This window comes from Antedon mediterranea, chromosome 3 (genome assembly GCF_964355755.1).
Source record: "Antedon mediterranea chromosome 3, ecAntMedi1.1, whole genome shotgun sequence".
NCBI classification, from domain to species: Eukaryota; Metazoa; Echinodermata; class Crinoidea; order Comatulida; family Antedonidae; genus Antedon; species Antedon mediterranea.
In genome coordinates this window covers 29,052,842-29,073,064 of record NC_092672.1, presented here as the reverse complement: position 1 = coordinate 29,073,064, position 20,223 = coordinate 29,052,842, and the positions used below count along the sequence as shown (strand labels likewise).

General features: G+C 34.7%; 1 protein-coding gene across 1 annotated transcript; it reads left to right on the top strand.

Moving 5' to 3' along the window:
* The first annotated feature begins 480 nt into the window (after positions 1 to 480).
* Positions 481 to 20,074, top strand: LOC140043815 (uncharacterized). Its single transcript, XM_072088283.1, has 22 exons — positions 481 to 578; positions 2,828 to 2,943; positions 3,449 to 3,584; positions 7,528 to 7,663; positions 8,878 to 8,935; positions 9,917 to 10,108; positions 10,709 to 10,829; positions 11,279 to 11,398; positions 11,812 to 11,912; positions 12,155 to 12,273; positions 12,746 to 12,891; positions 13,327 to 13,575; positions 14,292 to 14,435; positions 14,796 to 15,065; positions 15,369 to 15,455; positions 16,155 to 16,358; positions 16,731 to 16,958; positions 17,164 to 17,415; positions 17,890 to 18,009; positions 18,335 to 18,583; positions 18,848 to 19,072; positions 19,320 to 20,074. The coding sequence occupies exons 2-22, from the start codon at positions 2,860 to 2,862 to the stop codon at positions 19,472 to 19,474; spliced, it is 3,396 nt and encodes a 1,131-aa protein (XP_071944384.1). The 5' UTR covers positions 481 to 578; positions 2,828 to 2,859; the 3' UTR covers positions 19,475 to 20,074.
* Positions 20,075 to 20,223: the final 149 nt, after the last annotated feature.

The following is a 20,223-nucleotide window of genomic DNA, read 5'->3' as shown; positions in this document are numbered from 1 at the left end:
GCAATTAGACCGTTTTAGAGTTGGTCCCATCATTCACTAAATATGCATTATGTCTATTTCTTTGTATGTACATTTTAGTGAAAAGTTGAATAAATAATAAAAAAAAAATTCTGCTACAAGGTTATATCATTGTTACATCCTACATTTTTAATTTATTAATAATGTTCTTTTTTTCAGTATTGAACTCATTCGTACACTTCTCAATTAGTTCAAATATGCTTCCGCTCATATCTATCAATTTAGTTCATTCTCTAATTTGCTAGGAAGCCCATGCTATTCGTATTTCCTGTAAACCGTCTGGCAATTTTAAACATTATAGAAAGTGGCCTTCGAATAGAAAACAATACCCCTGACTTGCCCGCACATTAGTATTTGTTTCGAGACGTATATGACAACTTGATTGTGTGAAATTGAGCGTGAGTCAGAAGTTAGCGGCGTAGGCCTACCTTTTTCTCAACTCAATCAGGTGACTGGAATCGAATCAGCAACACTGGGAATTTATTCTCTCCTCTGTGCTTGTCAAAACATAAGGTAACTCAAACTGGGATATTTAGGAATAATTGTGCATCATTCGTGAGGTAAGTACACAAAGAAGAACCCCTTTTTTTGTGACCATTATTCAATTGAAGGGACATTCCAATTCAGGGGTCAATTTTTTGTGAAAAAATCGAAGGGCAGTATAAGTTATAACACCACAGGCAACCGCTGTTCACGTACACCGTAAGGTGGCGTTTATTGGAGGTGTACCCTTATTATAAGACTGTATAAAGTTATACATTTGTTTTATGTCATTTAATTGTATTAATACAAATTGGTAAATATTCGCGCTTTTTTCTTTTCATTACTAACGTCTGTTTAACTTTTAATAGCCTTTGATTTTTTTTTTCGGGAATTGTTCCTATTGTTACCGTGCCCGGTTTATGCATTTTTTGTTTACACTTGCGCACATAGCTGTCGATTTCTAAAAATAATAAAGATGTTTTATTTAGGCCAATTCAAACATTTCCTTAGAAGGCATTTTTTACTTGGTGCAATCTATTAACTTCTGCTGTTACTGTCTTAATCTATACTTTAGACGTTATGTTAACTCCGCCGAGTTCCCTTTTTGTTGTATTGTTTTAATTTTTTTTAAAAACATCTTTGACATTGTTCTGTGTAAGTTTTGTTACCGCTGCTAGCTAAATAATTTGAGCATGCAAGTACAGCCTTTCTTTACTAGGCCTAACATATATTATGACAAATGGTGAAGTATGCTTGGAAATGTTGTTTATTTTTTATTTCTTAACCTCCAAATAAATATCTACCCACATCGTTGAATGACACGGTGCCCAACAACTCAACCGTGTGGTTGAAATCTGCTCTCATTTCCTTATACTGTACACTTTTGTAAGGTTCACTTCAGTTGATTGCTTTCTATAAATCTTGGAAGATAAACGGTACACAAAGTGTACATTTCACTGTTCAAATGCTGATAACATGGTACGCATGGGTCCATTCCTTTTCGTCTTTTCTATTAACGAAAAATAAAAATAAATGTTTTCAGGTAACCGTAGAGACATACAGTGGTGCATTTGAATGATACTTTTAAGTGTATTTTTTTAGAGTGATATACCACAGAAATTGCATTAAATTACGGTTTAAAAAAAGGGAAAATAATGGAATAATGTACTTTTAGTACTGTCAGTACTGTTGGTGGAAAATTCAGAAGACTATTCGGCGCGGCGGGAAAGCGTTAAAATAAAAAAAAGGACTGTTGGGCCTAGGCTCTGGAACATTCTACCTTTACATATTAAAAACACAACAATTTGGAAAGTTTTAAGTAAATTCTAAAAACTCATTTTATAATTCTGACAGCGCTATGAGAAATAGACGTTAAAAATGGTACTTTAAAAATGGAACGATTGATTGATTTGATTCAGATTGTTTAAACCCAGTATGTCTATTGGAAACGTCTACATTGGTCCGCATTGCAACTAAACAACCATAGACCAGTCAATATAAATTGATCAGTCCAGACGTTCAAATTAATTGTTTTTATCCAATTGATCATCTTCCGGTTTATTCAATTTTAAATTAATTGATTCAGAGCCCTTAGCCCCATTTTAATAAATATATTTTAACGACCTTAAATGACTATCTCAGACAAGAAACTAGACTCAAACAAACTATACGCGAGTCATCATTTCTGTGACGCACTATACATTCGTCATTGTATAGTAAAACAATTGTGACGAGTATATAAAAATACACGCGGGAATTAAACTAAAATTGCCGGCACAGACTTTTCTTTTAAAGTATTAGTTATTGAGACTCATAAAGAAGTCCATTTTTTTTATAACCGAGCAAATAATATGTTCAATTTGTATTTAATATGATATTATAAACCAAAGGTTGAAAATAGAGTACATTCTTAAATTTTTGTTGAGTCCTTCGCTGTGGAAAGTTGACAATTATTCTTTCTAAAATTCAATGGCTTAAGGTGCATCAAGTACATGACAGCTGCATGGCTTTCTCTATTTATACCTATTAATGTAATTTAACATTCATTATACCGAATTACAAACAATGCAAGCTATTGAACAATGACTGGAGTGTTTCTCCAGACAGCATTTAAAATTGAGCTATGACTTACTAAAATAAATCCGTTAAAGCACACACACACTTATAAGAACTTTTTTCTACTCATGTGTGTGTATTTAGAATTCCCAGATATTAGAGTTACTTTTATGAAGTCACGTCTAAAGTTTTCTCAACAGAATAATGTGGAAAACGTGATAAACTGTTGAATCATGCCCTTTTAAGTATGTCATTTTTTTTTTTATTTCAGCTTGGGGATAATATAATAACTCACACAGTGCAATGCTAGGCTGTTCAATATTTCTTGTGTATTATATATTCATATTAATAAGTAATGGAGAACCGTCAGTTGATTACTTTGAAGAAGTAAGTGAACATAAATATGCCCAAGTGGCGCGCCATACTTTTTTTTTGGTACTGTTTCATTTCTTCTTTTTCTTCACTATACGTTTGTAAAGTAATACAACTATTAATATTCTTAGTTGGATGGTTGTTCGGTGATAAGCAAATTGCCTTCAAATTATAATGCCACAGGTTCAATTCTAGCGGTGGTAGGCCTACATTATTTAATTCTCATAATTGAAGTTGGCAAATAGCGCTATTATTTTACCGTGAAAAGTTAATGCGCATGCGTCTTCATGTTTCCATCTACTTTTTGCCATGATGCCCAACCAATCAGAGTTCAGGAATGTTTGATTTGCAAATAATGGAAACCGGTTTAAGAGAGACGCACAGTTTACGCGCGCGTACAAACTTTGATATTATTCCAGAATGTAAAACGCGCGCGTTACTGTGTCTCTTGATGATGTCACTGATGAACTCGGCCGGCAACATTCTACTTGTGACTTGTATGGCTATTATTTTCTTTCAGGATTCCACAGAATTTCTTACCGACATTCGTATAGAGCGTAGTCATGGGACATCCCGCAGTAAACGATCCATGGTGTCAAACATAAACAGACTTTGGCCAGGTGCAATTATACCGTTCAAAATAGAAGAAGAAGCACGTAAGTGGTGATGGAAGTAGGAGAACTTTAGGGGCTAGGGGGCACTTTGAAAGGTGTACAAGCCTCAGTGATTGCTCAATGAACGTTCCCCTCAACACGTCACCAATAACATCAGGTTCGCGGCTAGGGCAAAATCCATGATAATGTTGATAGAACTTACCCTGACCTTTTAAAACTCCTCTTTAAATTAATATTTTAGTTTATCTTCTATAATGTATAAAATATATAAGATAACCAATAGGAACATCATATCATGGCAATATTAATAGTAATAAGTGTATATAAGTTGTTATGAAGCCACCTGAAAGAAGTCAATGACATCAGACAAATGCCCTATCGGGACTCCCACGCGTGGGCACAGGTCTTACTCGACCAGACTGCGAGTCAAATCTCCTACTACCTACGGTATTTAATAACACATTTCCTAGAAAACAACAGACTATAACTACAGTATTTTAAATTATGGCGGGTAAACAATTTATAAAAGTGTATTATGGCATGGGATGTTGAGATTACATAAAAAAGTGTTTACTGTATTTAAATTTAGAAACGAAAGTTAACAATGACACTAATAATTATTTTCAACAAATGTCTTGTATGTACACAATAATCTAATTCTGTACTTAAAAAAAATCACACATTCTATTAACACATTCACTAGGATGTATTTGCTAAGTAGTGGATGTGTAGCTGGTTAACGTGCTTGTTGCCTTACAACCCCGGGTTCAATCCTGATTGGTCGGTCCCGACTGTTTCCTACTAAACTCAGTCTCTTCTACCCCTTTCACACCAAAAGCAACACTCCGTAGAATTGACGCCCCGGTGTTTTGGTGTGAAAGGTAAAATCAACAATCAACAAATGCAGAGTTCAAAACACCGGGGTTAAACAGCTGAACGTTTCCGGAGGGCGAACTGCGGTGTTTTGGTGTGAAGGGTACCTCGGCCTCAAATGAGTAGCAATCTTCTAATAGACGAGTTAACATGTTGGATATTTCTCAAAGTCTTCGTTAACCGATCAATCAAACTTAAGCTCTGTCTACACTATCAAATTTGTGACAAAAAATGTAGACACGATGACGTACTATCAATACCATATTTGGGCACATCACATTTCGTTGTCAAACTAGTTTGATAATGTAGACCGAGCTTTATAATAAAGATATTTTATAAATTGTTCTCAACTGGATTTACTTTGACCTACATAATTATTTAATTCGGAAAAAAATTTAATTAATGAGCACAACATGATTAAAAATTGTTTTCTCGATTAGTAATATTAATAATACAAAAATTAGTTTATGTGTTATATATAAAATTACTGTTATTTTTAATTATAGTAATAAACAAATTAATTAATGTATGATATCAAATTACTGTATATTAATGAAATGAAAATAGTATTAAGTCTTGACGTACGAGAACGCGATACGCACAATTTAATACCAACCCTACAACCCTAACAATTCTAAACACATTTAAACTTGATTATCTTATTTAACTATACCTTTCAATTGAAATAAACAAATCAATCAATTCTAAAGTTCCGAATTCAAGTGTAATCTCTCAGTACACATTTTATACGTTGATATACTTGTAGTTAAATTGTTAGAATTGTTTTCATATAAACTTAACAATCTTTTTTATTGCTTTCCTGTAGGCCTATATTACTTCCGCGGCTTCTGTTGTGACTAACTAACGTTATCACACTTTCTAACAAAATATTTCGCTTTGATATCCATATATGGACATGATGATGTCATATAACTACCATATTTGGGCATATCACTACCATATTTGGGCACATCACACTTTTTTGTCACAAACTAGTTTGATAGTGCAGACAGGGCTTTACATGATTATCATTGATTTAAAAGTGTGATATTTGGCAAACTTAAATCATTCTAAAATATATTATACTGTACAAATTATAATAAAGAGTCAACTTATTAATCAATTCATCGGATCCCAGATATTCACTAAAAATGGGATCCTTTTTTTAAAACTTGTCTCTATACAAAACACCCGGCACTAAAAACTAGTTTCATTGAAACTTCCTAATGCAAAATTGGTACTATCATCCACATGTAACTGCGAGCGCGCACAGTTTTATAACGAGAATGAACACAAAACACCTCCCCTATCTCATATATTATATTATTATTTAACAAAGGTATTAAGCACATAATGTTATTGTACTGTAGCTTATCAGATATATTGAATTTAATATTTTAAAATGCAACATCTAGTTTTAAAGAACTTCTTCAAACAGTGGTTAACTCAGAGTGTTTGTAAAGTAGTAATGTAGATCGGGTTAAAATTTATAACAGCACGATTACAATATTATTTTAATGTACTGTCAAAGGGGGAGCTGGATGGAGGGGGTAACGCGCGTACCCACGCTACACCCCGCTTCTGTAATTAAGCCAATGACAACGTAGGCCTACAGAGTGACTTTTGAAATTCTTCGTTGAACTATTTTCTATAGCAGACAATAATTACAGTTCTTTCAACAAATGGTAACCATTATCTCGGATTATAATTTATATTTCTTTTGTAAGTCCAGGAGGCTTTAAGGTCAGAATGGGGTAATGTTTTACACGTGTACAGGTTTTAAATCTGTCCTTAGTTTGACCTTTTCACGGTAGGATACATGACCAATACTATACGTTGTTAACTTTCAATAAAAAAAAAACGAACGAAAATCGTAGCCAAATTGGTTAGCATCAGTTGTTAATAATTGGCTTGCAATTTGCCAAAAACAGGAACAAGTGGGATTCTCTGTAGACTTGCTCCAAGTCTGTATTATCTTTTTTTTTTATTTATTTGTTTTTATTTTGACCGTGATTCTTGTCTGAAAATACAGACTTGTGAAACACGTATAGAAATCGATTTGCAGACCACAAACATACGATAAGAATGACGTAGGTTATCATACCGTATTTGGCTATATGGGGCGGGCGGTATGTAAATATGGATTTCGAATCAACCAATGATCATTTTGTTTCAAAATGAAAGAGATCGAGTACGTAGGCCTACCAGTGCTTAATGTACGATCGAGACTGTTGAAATATAAAATAGTAATGCCAAGTTGTTTTGTTTATTAATTGTTTAGTCCTTGGCCTAGGCCTCTTTCGTAGGTCCTACTCAACTCGCACGTATGACCTGCCAAATAAAACGCCAATGAAGTAGGCCTACATACCACCGGCACACAACAGGGCTACACCCCCACACAGAACAGGACAGGGTCTGGGTGGGAATTAAATCAAAATTATCTCCGCGTAATAAATGATCCATTCAATGTTTGATTTGCGGAGAAGCTAGCCTATCATAATATCAAGACGAGTTTTCATGTTTCAAAGATCCCATCAAATGTTTACCAGACTACTAGGCATATAAAATAATTTCTAGCCTTCAGAACTTTCATAAATGTACCCAAGTACACATTGTCTAAACGTAACATAGCGCATGCGCATAATCTTAGTTGTTGAGTCTTTGAAATTCTGAAATATGAATATTTAAACGGTGTACGAGAGAGTAGCCAATCGCATGCAGCTGAAACTAGTCAACCGGATAATCGTATGCACCAAGAATTCTTGGTGTCAAACCACGTGACTTGTGCGTGTTTCCCCAGACGGAGTATCCAAAATCAAGTAGTATACGTATGAAACGCCATATGTGCCAAAATATTTATCTTTTAACTAATATTAAGACAAAACTCCGTCTGGAACCCAGACTAGATTCTCTGGTGCGAATTTATATCCTCATATGACCCTGGGCAGACCCCAGCAATAAAAGGGAGAAGCACAATCCATGTGGGTAATCCCATGGTCATTTTCTCCACGCCACACCGACAAAAAAACCTAACCTGCATGGGCGTAAGCATGAAATACAATTTATGTCCCATTCATTCAATATCACTTACCTTCGTTTATTTCATTTTTAGTTGTTGATAAAGAAATTTTACGGAAAGGAATGCGCAGGTGGGAGGAGCGTACGTGTATACGATTCGTACCATGGAACTCAAAAACAGTAAAAACATTACCTCACGATGACAGAATTAACTTCTTCAAAGAAGGCAGGTAAAAACTTCCATCCCATTTAATATTAATTCTATTGCACGGTAAATGTTCAATTCAATTGTTATATTTAATGCTAAAGATGGCATGGAAACACTTTCATCCCGTTCAATATTAGTTCTATTGCACGGTCAATTTCCAATTCACTTGTTATATTTAATGCTAAAGAAGGCAGGGAAACACTTTCATCCCGTTCAATATTAGTTCTATTACATGGTAAATGTTCAATTCAATTGTTATATTTAATGCTAAAGAAGGCAGGTAAACACTTTCACCCCGTTCAATTCTATTACACGGTAAATGTTCAATTCAATTGTTATATTTAATGCTAAAGAAGGCAGGTAAACACTTTCATCCCGTTCAATATTAGTTCTATTACACGGTATATGTTCAATTCAATTGTTATATTTAATGCTAAAGAAGGCAGGTAAACACTTTAATCTCGTTCAGTATGTTGCACGGTAAAGGTTATATTCAATGGTTATATTGATTGGTGGTATTGAAATAAAATAAAACATATATTAACAGATAGAGAATATGAAGATACCAACCACTTTAACTAAATAAGCAAAATTAAAAAGATAAAAAGAAATAATATCTTCATTTTAATTGAGATTGTTTTGCCCTACATTTCCAATCCATTTCTATTCCCGGTAGAGAAAAACAAAATTACTAAGCTAATTCTATATGAAGATATTTCTTCGATACAAAACTAAGGATTTTTTTTCTATGATATTCAATAACTAATATTCATGCCATGTCATAATATTATTGAAATCGGGTCAGTATGGTCCTACAACGCGTCTTCAATGTGAGACAAGTCAAGGACAGGAGCAAACACCTGACATACAGACTTGTTCTATAATTGAAAGGAAAGTAGATAAAAAACGTACAAACTATGTCAATGATTGATTTTTACAAATTTTAATTTTCTTAAAAAGAGTCAATCAACTTTAGTATGAATGCAAAATTGCGATTATTAGATTTATTTTGATAATAATATGCAGTCAATGATCGCAGTGAAAATTATTACAAGTAATGATAAATGTCTATTTGTTGTAGGGGCTTGTGAGTTCCACGCAGCTTCGCCTTGTAGAATAAAACAGTCAGTATTTCAACTCATAAAAGCATTCGCCCTATTCAGAGATCGGTAATAATAATGGTAATTGTGTTACAGGTACTATTTATTCAATTATGTTGTTTTAATCTATATTTAGGTGTCGATCTGTTGTTGGAAGATATAGTATAAAGCAATTTATCAACGCCTGTAATACTGTAAGTTACCATTATAAATATATACTCTCGGTGATCTGTAGGTCGTAGTTTCGATTCCTATCCCGTTTATCAGTAGACCTTCAATTACGTGAAACATGTAAACCATTAATGTTGTGGTATTTTCAAATAATCTTCCAGAGCTTATATAATATTTATCAAATGACGTTCCATAGCATTACAAGTTTAAACCATATTTTAGCAATGGCGTTCCATAGCATTAAACGTTTATTACATATTTATCAATTGACGTTCCATATTGCAAAGTTTAATTGATGGTCTCTATTTTAGCCTTCGATAAAGTCGTTTTTGTGTCGTAAATTTGGTTAGCCTAAATATTTTAAATTAAAATATTTTGGCCCAATTAACTTCAACTATCATCTGTAAAATGTTTGACAGGAATGAATCGAATTATAAAAAAAACTCAATACAATGTGTTATTGATGAAATTCATAACAGGTGGTTTACCATAGGTCAAATTAAATAAATTATTTTTTGACATGTATGTGACGCATGTCACTTAGCTTAAGCTCGGCTTAACATTTTGACAGTTTATTATATTAAGCCTAATTGGAAGAATACCAACACGATCCAAAAAGCGTGATTGTTGAAATGTTTTTTCAATTTCAATTCTACGCAAAGTGTTGCAGCTTCTTTCATATAATTTCCAAATAAGGAAAATGAGTAAACAAAAATACAAAATTATTCTATACAATCGTTTTGTAAAGATGCTGAATACGCGACGCAAAGATAGAGGACACGTACGTATACATATCCTGTCACGTGTCGTTATGCGCCCCATAGTTAGCATGATCTGGTTCGAATCTCAAAGAATAAATGTGGATATTCGTAGGATGTCTTTTGTGCGTAGACATTCAGGGAAAAATAAATATGTTATAGCTATACCGTTACACTTGTTCCGTTTCACGGAACTGAAGACGTGACGTGAAACGGAGCTACTTTACTATTTTATATCTGATATAGTTGTTTGGCGTTATTCACGAGCTAGGCCACTCCATCGGTGTATACCATGAACACAACAGGCCCGACAGGGACGAACACATCACGATGCTGTGGCAGAACGTACCTCAGGAAGAAGCGTCTCGTTACCAGAAAATGATGACAGCAACCATCAACGTCGAGTATGACCTGGGTTCAGTCATGCATTACGGAAAGGTAAAAGAAAACATTACGTAATAATCATTTAAGCTTGGTTCCCACTAGTAGTACGTAATGACGTAAGCCCAATGCAAGTAATTGTCGGAACCAAGCTTTAAGAGCCGTTTATACTTCGAAAGTTAAACATTGATAAACTGATAAATATACATCCTTTCTACAAAAAAAAAACAAAATTCGAAAGGTTTTCATCCTAGGATGACCATACTACCTTCGATAAAAAAAATAGTCTCCGAACAAATATTTATCAAAATGAAATTACTGTGCACCTGTTAGTGAAAAGACAGTCAAGTTTGAACAAAAAAAGACGCTGTACAAATAGTATAATATGACAATGTGACAATTATTTAGTCTACTACTATTATGGCTTTCCTCCTAATGTTGTCTAAACCAAAATATAAACACTTGATTTAAGCATAATCCAAAGAACACACCAAATAATTATAATCATCAGTACGACTCAGCTCATCACATTTATTCTGAGCTTTCTGATCTTATATAAAAAATGAGACACATTGTTTGACTCTCTCTTCTTTGCACATTCTTGTGGTTCAATAATAATGCTTGTTCACACGACATACACATACTCTTTTCTTACAGTATGGACCTTTGGGAAGTAAATTTGTCACAGTCGACCCCCTCAAACAGTACGATGTAGGCCCGTCGTCGGACATTACGTTCTACGACGCCAAGTCTGTAAACACGGCATACAACTGCAGTGGTAAGTCGTATTGAGCTAGCTTAGGTGTACTCACTTTTACCGTGTTTAAACAAAGAAGCCTAAATGAGCTAAGATTATTTCAGTGGAAACTGTTTGTAAAAACTATAAGATTCGAACACAGTATTGAGTAAAAATGGCCCGTGCAATATATCCTTTGATTCGTCAATCCAAGCTAATAACGGGTCGGAGTTCATATTCACATTATTTCTAGTTTCGTTCACCCTCCAGTTACTGTACGATTAGAGAACTATTGGTTATATATATTTTAACTACACACAATTTTAAACAACAATTGTAATAAAAATGAATATTTATGTTTAATTTGATATTACTTTGTTTCTTTAAAAGAATAAAAAACCTTAGTTGTGAGAAAACTGTACTTACTGAAATCTCCATTATTTACCAGATTTATTTACTTCCATTTTACTTTGATTACATTTATATTACAGCAAAATGTAGTAGGAAATTGAAGTGTATAAATGGGGGATATCAAGGACATAAGTGTAAATGTATCTGTCCTGAAAAATATATGGGAAAGTACTGTCACAAGAGGAACACCACTGTAGAAGGTAATTTTATTTTAAAACATTTTAGGCCTACAATGTTGGCTAAACCATCGTTATCAATGAGCCTTCGACGACCGACAACCTATAGCAAAAGATTAGGTCATGGTGCGCATTGTGCGAATTAGGGGACGTTTAAACGGCGCTTCTTCACTCTATCCCTCGAGAAAGTTGTTGTAGTTTCTAGTTCCAGATGATACACGACACATCTAGATCATCGGTCGTTTCAAATCGAAAGCTTCTTACTTATGTACCTCTCACCATGTGCGTGGAACTGTCGCAGCCACAGATAAAGCGCGCCTTTAATCTTTGGATCTCAGCATCCCTTGCTGTCACCAAACACCGCCCAAAATCTAATCTCTTACGCAAAAGTACCTCTGTGATCTTGTTAAAGGTCCTCTATTGAATTGTCTTCGTAGATAAATGCCGTTTTGCACTGACTGATGACATTGGAAGTATATCATCTCCAAACTTTCCTTTGCACTATGACAATAAAGTTTATTGTATGTGGTACATAAAGGTAAGCAAATGATTGTCTTTATATCAAATCAAAAATCATCTGACATGGAACCAGTCTGACCAACAGAAACAGTGTGTCTACAAAATATGTTACATATGTTGGGAATATGTCACCTTTTCATTGCTTTGTTTACTAATGTAATCCCTTACCAAAAAAAATGTTGACTCATCTTAACAATCGTAATGTTTTCGTCATTTAAACATTGAACCAATCTTTCAGAAAGTATCTATTTCATATTTTAGGTAAAACCAGATTATAAAATCGTATTAAACTTTACGTCATTCAACGTCGAGCCAGCTCCTGAGTGTAAGGCTGATAGCGTGCTGATCAGGAAGGATGACCTGTACAATGGTGGCGAAAGGTACGTTTGAATTTCGCCACTCACACATAATAGGTAATAATCAGAGATTTCTTAATCTTGCAATCAACAATAAATAAAAGTTCTTTCAAAACAATACAACAGTTAAAAGATCAATGCATATTTAATTTGGTAAGATTTGAATTTAAGTTAACGAATAAATACACTTTGTTTTATAACGTGATGGCCCTAGTTACAATCCGTTATGCCTGAAAAATTAATAGAATGACGTAGGCCTAATGCATAGACGGCATAAATACAGTGAAGTTGTATTACCAAATAGTTGATATGATATGGAGAAATCTAGATACAGTACCCAAGAATCGGATGGATTACAATATTGCCATAGCGCACTTGGTAAGGTCTTGATTTCTGCCTAGCCTTAAGACGTTTGGAAGAGAAAAAAAAATACCAACAAAACGTCAACCCGCAAAGATAACTTGAATTATTTCAGCATCTATTTACATTTTTTCAGTTTTTGTGGATTTGATCTTCCTCCCGTGATCGTAACTTCATCAAACAAAGCATGGGTTCGTATGTACACAGATATGTCAACCACGGAAACTGGATTTCATTTAAACTATTATTCCATACCTAAACATGAAGAAACAGACAATGCAAGTGAGTTATTTTGTTTATACTCTTCGTTGTCTAGAAGTTCAGTTAAAGAGTTCAACAAATATATTCGATTGGTTCTTAATTTCACTTTTTCCTAACTCAAAACTATACTTACAAAAGACCTCTCATCATTGCATTGACTTGTTTCTTCACCACAACTTTTGTCTTTGCCAAAAAAAAATGTTTTATAGGGCGAGTTTGCAAAATGGGCGAGTTTGATTAAAAGAAAGCCAAGTTTAGAAAACGAAGATGTTTGTAATTTGTGGATTTGACTGGATCCCCTTTCTGTTTATTGTTGAGAATAATAATATAGGCCTAATGAGAATTATCTTTTTTAATATCGAATAAAACAATTTGCTTTCCAGTCTTTCAAATCTGTTTTATATTTTTCATCTTTTTGATTTTGATAAAAATGATGACTTCAATTTTTCATTTCAGATTGTTGGAGAAGAAGTTGTTATAAATTCTTTGATGAAGAAGTATCAATGTTCGAAGCGCAGAGAATATGTCACCGTGTTGGGGGCGCTCTTCCCGTGATATCATCAGCAACAGAGAACGAACTTCTAAGACGAAAAGTAACTCAAATGTTACCTGGGAAGTATCTTTACTGGATTGCGCTGAATGATATCAACACTGAGGGGAGATATGTATGGGGATCCACCACACAAGAACAAAGTTTTTATCATAGTAAGTAAAAACCCGGCAAAGTAAAATGTTAGCATGGACAGTTTAGGCCTCGGTAGAACACCTTCGTTTCATTGGTTTTTTAATGATAGCTTGTTTACCTTATAAACAACACAATAATAAATGAAACGTGGATGCAAATTAAATATATTACTTTCATCACTGATCACCTGTTACTGTTAGAAAGATTATTATCAACTGTGTAACAGGTGGCATTTTATATACCATAGAGGGCGTTTAGAAATTAAATTATATTAATTTAGATAATGCGATCTGTCAATCAAGAAATGTTATGAAAAAAAAAGCGTTATCAACTGTTATGTAACGAATTTATTATTAACAAATCAGGTAGAGTTAGACAACTAAGATAATTCCAATTTTAGATTGCAATTTCTCCAAATGAAATTCATATTAATCAATTTCGAAATTTAAGAGAACTTTTTAGTAGGTCTATAATATTGTAACATTTTGTAATATTTGTATGGTTTTATAATTATTTTAAATATGTTAGATGTGTCAAATCTTGTCAAAATGCAGAAGCTCCACTAATGCTAAATGAATGTCATATATGACTATTAAACATCTCTTCTTAGAAAATACATTTTAAAAATCTTTTTGTCGTCGGCTAGCTTTGTTGAAAAAAATGTTTTGTGTCTACAACCAACTTCCATTACCTATATCTCGTATCTATTTTAAAATATTTAAAATGATTTTTTCAGATTTCGTGACGTCACCACCGTCACAAATCTTCCGAAACATTATTGACTGTGTTGTCTCTGACGTATACGGCGGTTGGAAAGAACGCTATTGCTCGTGGAATGCTAGTGTTGTCTGTGAAATATGGAAATCCAAAACAAGTAAAGGTACAGTAACTGTATGTAACTACACTCTATTATCATAAGTTACTCGCGAGTTTTATTCAGGTGAAATTTGGGTAACGTACTCGAGTTTTACACGAATATTATTCACATATCACACGAGAAAAAATGGTAAAAGAATTTTGTTGTAAGAATAGAAAATGAACCCAGTAGATATGAGTAGCTAAGTAATTGGTGGAAAGTTTGGATTTGGTTTGTTCGATTATATACCAACTTGATGGTTTATTTTGCAAAGAAAGAAAATTGAAAAAGTTACATCGTAAACGTTTTTAGATTAACATGCTCATGTTAGGTCTACTTTGTAAAAAATAATGCAGAACTCGCAATATTATTTATTCCTTACAGCTTCTTTCAACAAATGGTCCGAATGGAGTGACTGTCCAGTTTCTTGTGGAGGTGCGGTTCAAGACCGAGTCAGAGTCTGTAACTTTCCAGGCGAATGTACCGGGGTAGCCCGAGAGCGACGCGTGTGTAATACCTATTCTTGCCCTGGAAGCGTCGCTAGAGGCAAGCCTACATACGCCAGCAGTGTATGGAAATGGGACCCAGCATCGGTGGTTGATGGATATTTTTGGCCTAAAATTATTGATAGCCACGCAAGTTCACTCGTAACACGTAAGATATTTCTAATTTATGATGTTTTTTTGTAATATAAAATTGTACTTAATTTTTTTAGAAGACAATTCGTCAACATAAAGTTTGCAAAAAAGACGTTTTACTGTTGTTTCGAGCAGACGGTCTAAGCGAATAGACTGAAAGGAGCGCCAAAATACTCTTCCCTGTTTTACATTCTTCATCATAAAAAATACTTTCCTTCAGATTTGTATTTGCCATTGAACGACTTATGAAGTTGACTTCTTTGTAGTCGATTAACATATGCTTCAACATCTTATAAATATTTGTTTTTTTTATATCCAGAATTTCAATACAAGCCTTGGTGGAAGGTAGACCTAGAAGATATATTCGTAGTTAAACATTTACGAATAACAAAATGCTTAGGTTATGGTATGTTGGCTTGTTTGTAATTTATCATTTAATCACCAGTTAGCAATGAAATTACAAATTCACCTTAAACTTAGTAGGTACTACTGTAGGCGTTGTTTTTGCACATGCGTATTTCTATCTATTTTTGGGATGCGCATACAATGAAAAACCAATCAAAGCTCAGTTGCGCGAATAGATTCGCCTATTGATAAAAAGGGCTGCGAAGGTCGTCGTTGAGAAATGAAAGTTAATTTAACGTTTTGCTGTTACTTTGTACTAATTAAGTTCATAGTTCATAGTTCATAGTTCATTTTATTTGTCCATACGGAAATTCATGTGACATACAATTGCTCAAAGTTAAAAGGTTAATACAACAAAATGACATAGCAACAAAATTCAACGACTTAACAACGATTATTTAAATGTCTAATTGAGTACGGAACAAAAGAATTAAGGAAGCGTTTTGTTCTGCAACGTGTAGCCCTCAAACGCCTTCCAGATCTCAACCATAGAGTAGGCCCCTAATTGTCACTAAGCATAATACAGATTTTGTAACTCTACAAAGTACATTTCATCGCCTCTAACCTTGATAAACCAATGTTGTGCGTGGCAATGTTAAATATGTCTTTTTCCATTCCATTTCATTTGCTTCAACTGTCAATGTTTACAAACAAACGTACATAATACCTATTCTATCCCAATCCAATATTTCAATTTCAGACTTCAAGACACCTTGGGCTGATGCTACCGTTGGTTTCAACAGTGAGTTGACCTTAAATCCAGTGTGTTCACACATAACTCTGCGTCATGATCGGATTCAAACACCCGTACAGTGCACAAGACCATTGTTAGGCAAAGTCGTCGGAATCCAAGCTAATAGTTGGAACACGTTATGTGTCACCGAAGTCGAAGTCTTTACAACAGGCAAGTCTTAACAAATTTACATATTCAAAGAAGCTCAGCAATAGGCACTCATTCTGTAAGGGAGATGCTAGTACGTGTACGAATTTACATACCATCTTCATCGTATTATTCCATTAGCATAATGCTAATGGTATTTTGTTTGTGTTGTATATTTACAGTTAGAAAATTAGGCTTTCTACATTATTTCGCCTTATCATGCTGGACATTGACTCCATCCATTAGGCCTACTACCAAACAAAAATGACGTCTTCATAATTTCGTACTGTCGTGTATCGAGTGAAATGTACTCATTTGCCTCTTCGTTACAATGTAATCTCTTTAACTTAAGTTAAAATGAGTTATATCATAACATTCTATAACTTTCTTTGTTAGGCTCCGCGTTATCGTGTCCCCGCGACATACAGCTAGTTCTACCTCACAAGAAGTCAGGCTCAAAGGTCTTTTGGCCTGTGGACGGATCACGGGGAATTGGCGTCCTGGAGTGCTCTCATACACCTGGCAGTGTCTTTAAAGAAGGAGTTACGCATGTACAGTGTGACGTCAGAGATACTGTCTATAGAGAATTTGTTCGGCGTTGTTCGTTTAGAATAGAGATCATAGGTAATGTTGAAACAAACATGAATACTACGGTTTGAAAATGCTTTGTGTTTTGGTTGTGAAAGGACTAACATTATACATTCAGTGTGTATGGTCTAATGTGTTCTCACATCACTAATGTAACTTAAACCATTTGTGTTGAGACAATTTGTATGTTTCTTCCGATCAAAGCCGCAATATTTATCTAAAATTCCATATTTTGTTTCAGTCTGTGACGTCATTAGAGACGGGCGCTGCACACGATTCATCCATAAGAAACAGACACGTGCGCAAGCGCAAGATGCCTGTATAAGAAACGGTGGTGAATTGTTAACAATTCGCTCAGAGTTTCAAAATAAACGTATTCAAAGTACGATCGCGTATAATGGTAAAGCGTTGCGCACACCGTGGTTAGGCTACAATGACATGGACAATGATGGCGTATGGACGTGGACAAGCGGTCTTGAGTCACCGATTTCTAGTAAGTCAATAAGGCCTGATTCACACTAGCGTTTGGTAGGCCTATTTGTTGACACAATAGTATTACAATAGCATCACTAAAACAAATTTGGTTTAACGTCATTCTTCTCCACACGAGGCAAGCGTTACGAAGTCTTGTACAACTTCATGAGTTAAACTTGGTTCTCACACTAAAGACAAAACGCAAACAAATAAATTCAACGTATGCGTGTTGACCAATCAAGAGATTGATTATTCAAACTGTCGCTTTTGATTGGTCTACTCGCTTGCGTTGCATCTAAGTCCTTGCATTGCGGCACTAGTGGGAACCAAGCTTCTCTGATGTAGTTTAAAGAGGCCTGTAGATGATAATGTCCACCCGATACCATTGATGATCTAATAAATTATAAATGTAAACATCTCTCTACCGGTAAAGAAAGAGTTTTTAATGACATTTAGGAATTTTCGCATACATATTTTATTTATTTCTTTTCAGAATTAATCAATCCAAAATCTGGAAAATACAAATATGGTTTACAATGTGCAACATTCAAGCCTAATGGGTACTGGCGAATGACATCATGCACAGACAAAGCAAGCACTATTTGTGAGACAGGTAGGAATTGGGCTGTTGACGATAATAATGATGAGAATGATTACAGTATGATGATGATGATGATGATCATCATCATGATGATGGAATGATGATCATGATGATGGTGATGATGATGAAGATGATGATGTCATTATAAAGACGATGATGACAAAGACGTTGGTATAATATAGATAATGATAAGAGGACAAAATTATGACTGGAATGGCAGTCCCGAGCACGTCCATACATGCGCACAAGAATTGTCATGACAAAATTAATTCCTAGTTACTTACCAAGCTGCAGCTATGATTTTAGAAATAAAACATGATAATTTAATTTGTTTCAGATATCAAATTCCCTAAAATGGTGTGTCCCACCAAAGTGAGTATGTCCATTCAGACTGGGTCACGAAACCTTTATGTTTACTGGAGCGATGATCCGATTGTCGTTGACCCGCTTGAGAGAAAATTCACCACATTTTGCAGCCCAAAGTCGGGGTTCAACGTTCGACCAGGTACTCTAAAGAAGGTAACATGCATAGGCTACGCAAACGTTGATGGTGCTGTTGTACAGCCATGTACATTTCACATAAGAGGTACGTATCCATAAAGAAGAATCAGAGCCAGCATGTCTGACATAGTAAAATTCCAATATTGTCATTAGGACAAGATTTTGTTATTAAAACCAGAGGGTGGAGGGAGGGGGAGCTTATTTTATTTTTACTGCTTGTTTTTCAATTTCAATTTTGTTGCAAATAGTATTTACCCCAGAGCTATACCCTTTTTAGTTTTACAAATACTTAACAACTATTGTCTGCTGGAGACTCGATGTTTTTATATTTAACAATTTTCTTTTCCAGCCTGCAGTAGGACAACTGCGAGCCATTGCTATTTTATGTCAGACGAACTGCTACAATGGAAAGACGCAAAAAAGCGCTGCCAATCGCTAGGAGGCGCCATCGCAACAGCTGATTCTTCCAACGAAAATGAAGTCCTTCAGAATGTTCTACTGAGGACGTACAAATACGTAGAGGACGTGTGGATTGGATACACATTTAAAACAGCAAGCCAATCAAAATATTCAAGTAAGCTATCTTCCTACGGTCAATAGCACAACTCATCCAAACCCCACTCATATGACCCTAGCTCTCGACAAGGAGCACCTACACCAGTTCGTCTGCCCATGCGCATTATGTAGCCTACTTAAGTCATTTATCTTTGTTCTATTAATTATGACTTTTGTTACTTCTTTTTTTGACTTTTACATCATCATTCGTAACTCATCACTCAAAACCTATATTATTTATATTAGCCTATGTTTATCTTTTTCAGATATGGAGAAGACTTTATCTATTAAGGAAAGTAAATTATGCATTTCAATCAAAAGAAACGGCAAATGGACAGTTGTGGGATGTAGCCAGCTAAGACGATCAATATGTGCCATCCCGATAGGCCCGGAAACTATGACTGCAATAGATAACCGATAAACATCTTAGAGACATGCACGTTTATCAAAACCAGTTTGAAATTCCCGCGTTTATATTACGTTCAACAACATGTACCTGTTGTAATTTATCAGCAATCTTTACTGAAGGGTTTGTTTGCTAATGTAAACTTTGAGTTTTCCACTGTTTTGAAAAGTTTGTGATTCCTGTTTAGACTAGTTAATGGAAGCTGTTATGTTGTCGACGGAGGATCACATGACAGCAAAGCACTTGATTTACTGGGTTCCCCAACCTCAGTACAGTAAAATAGTTTGTCAATAGGTGCACGACTTAATTTAACTAGTAAACGTAAACTAGTTTACACTAATATAGTAAACTTGTCTAGGCCTACACTAGCAATCTAGCTTTTCTTGCCAAATTTGGAGTTTGCTCGAGTCTGAGCTTTTGTTAGTGTAGACTAAGTTTTTATAAAGGTCTACGCTTGATAAGACCTTACTGGATCAAAACATGACAATTACGTTTAACAATCAATATACGTACACAAGCTGATGATTGTTAACAGATACAATGAAATGAAAACAATGTTCAAGGAGAGGATTGAATAAATGAAAATGAAGCAAATGTAGAAGCAGACGATTATAAAATAAACAGAATAAAAACAATTCCTTGTTTCAGTTATTTCGCAATAGATTTGTATGGAAGGCACGATAGGACACGTGATTTTCATATTTAGTCAACTTTAATTTGTTTTTATGTATAGTTTTTCAATATAATTATTGTCTCGGGTTCAA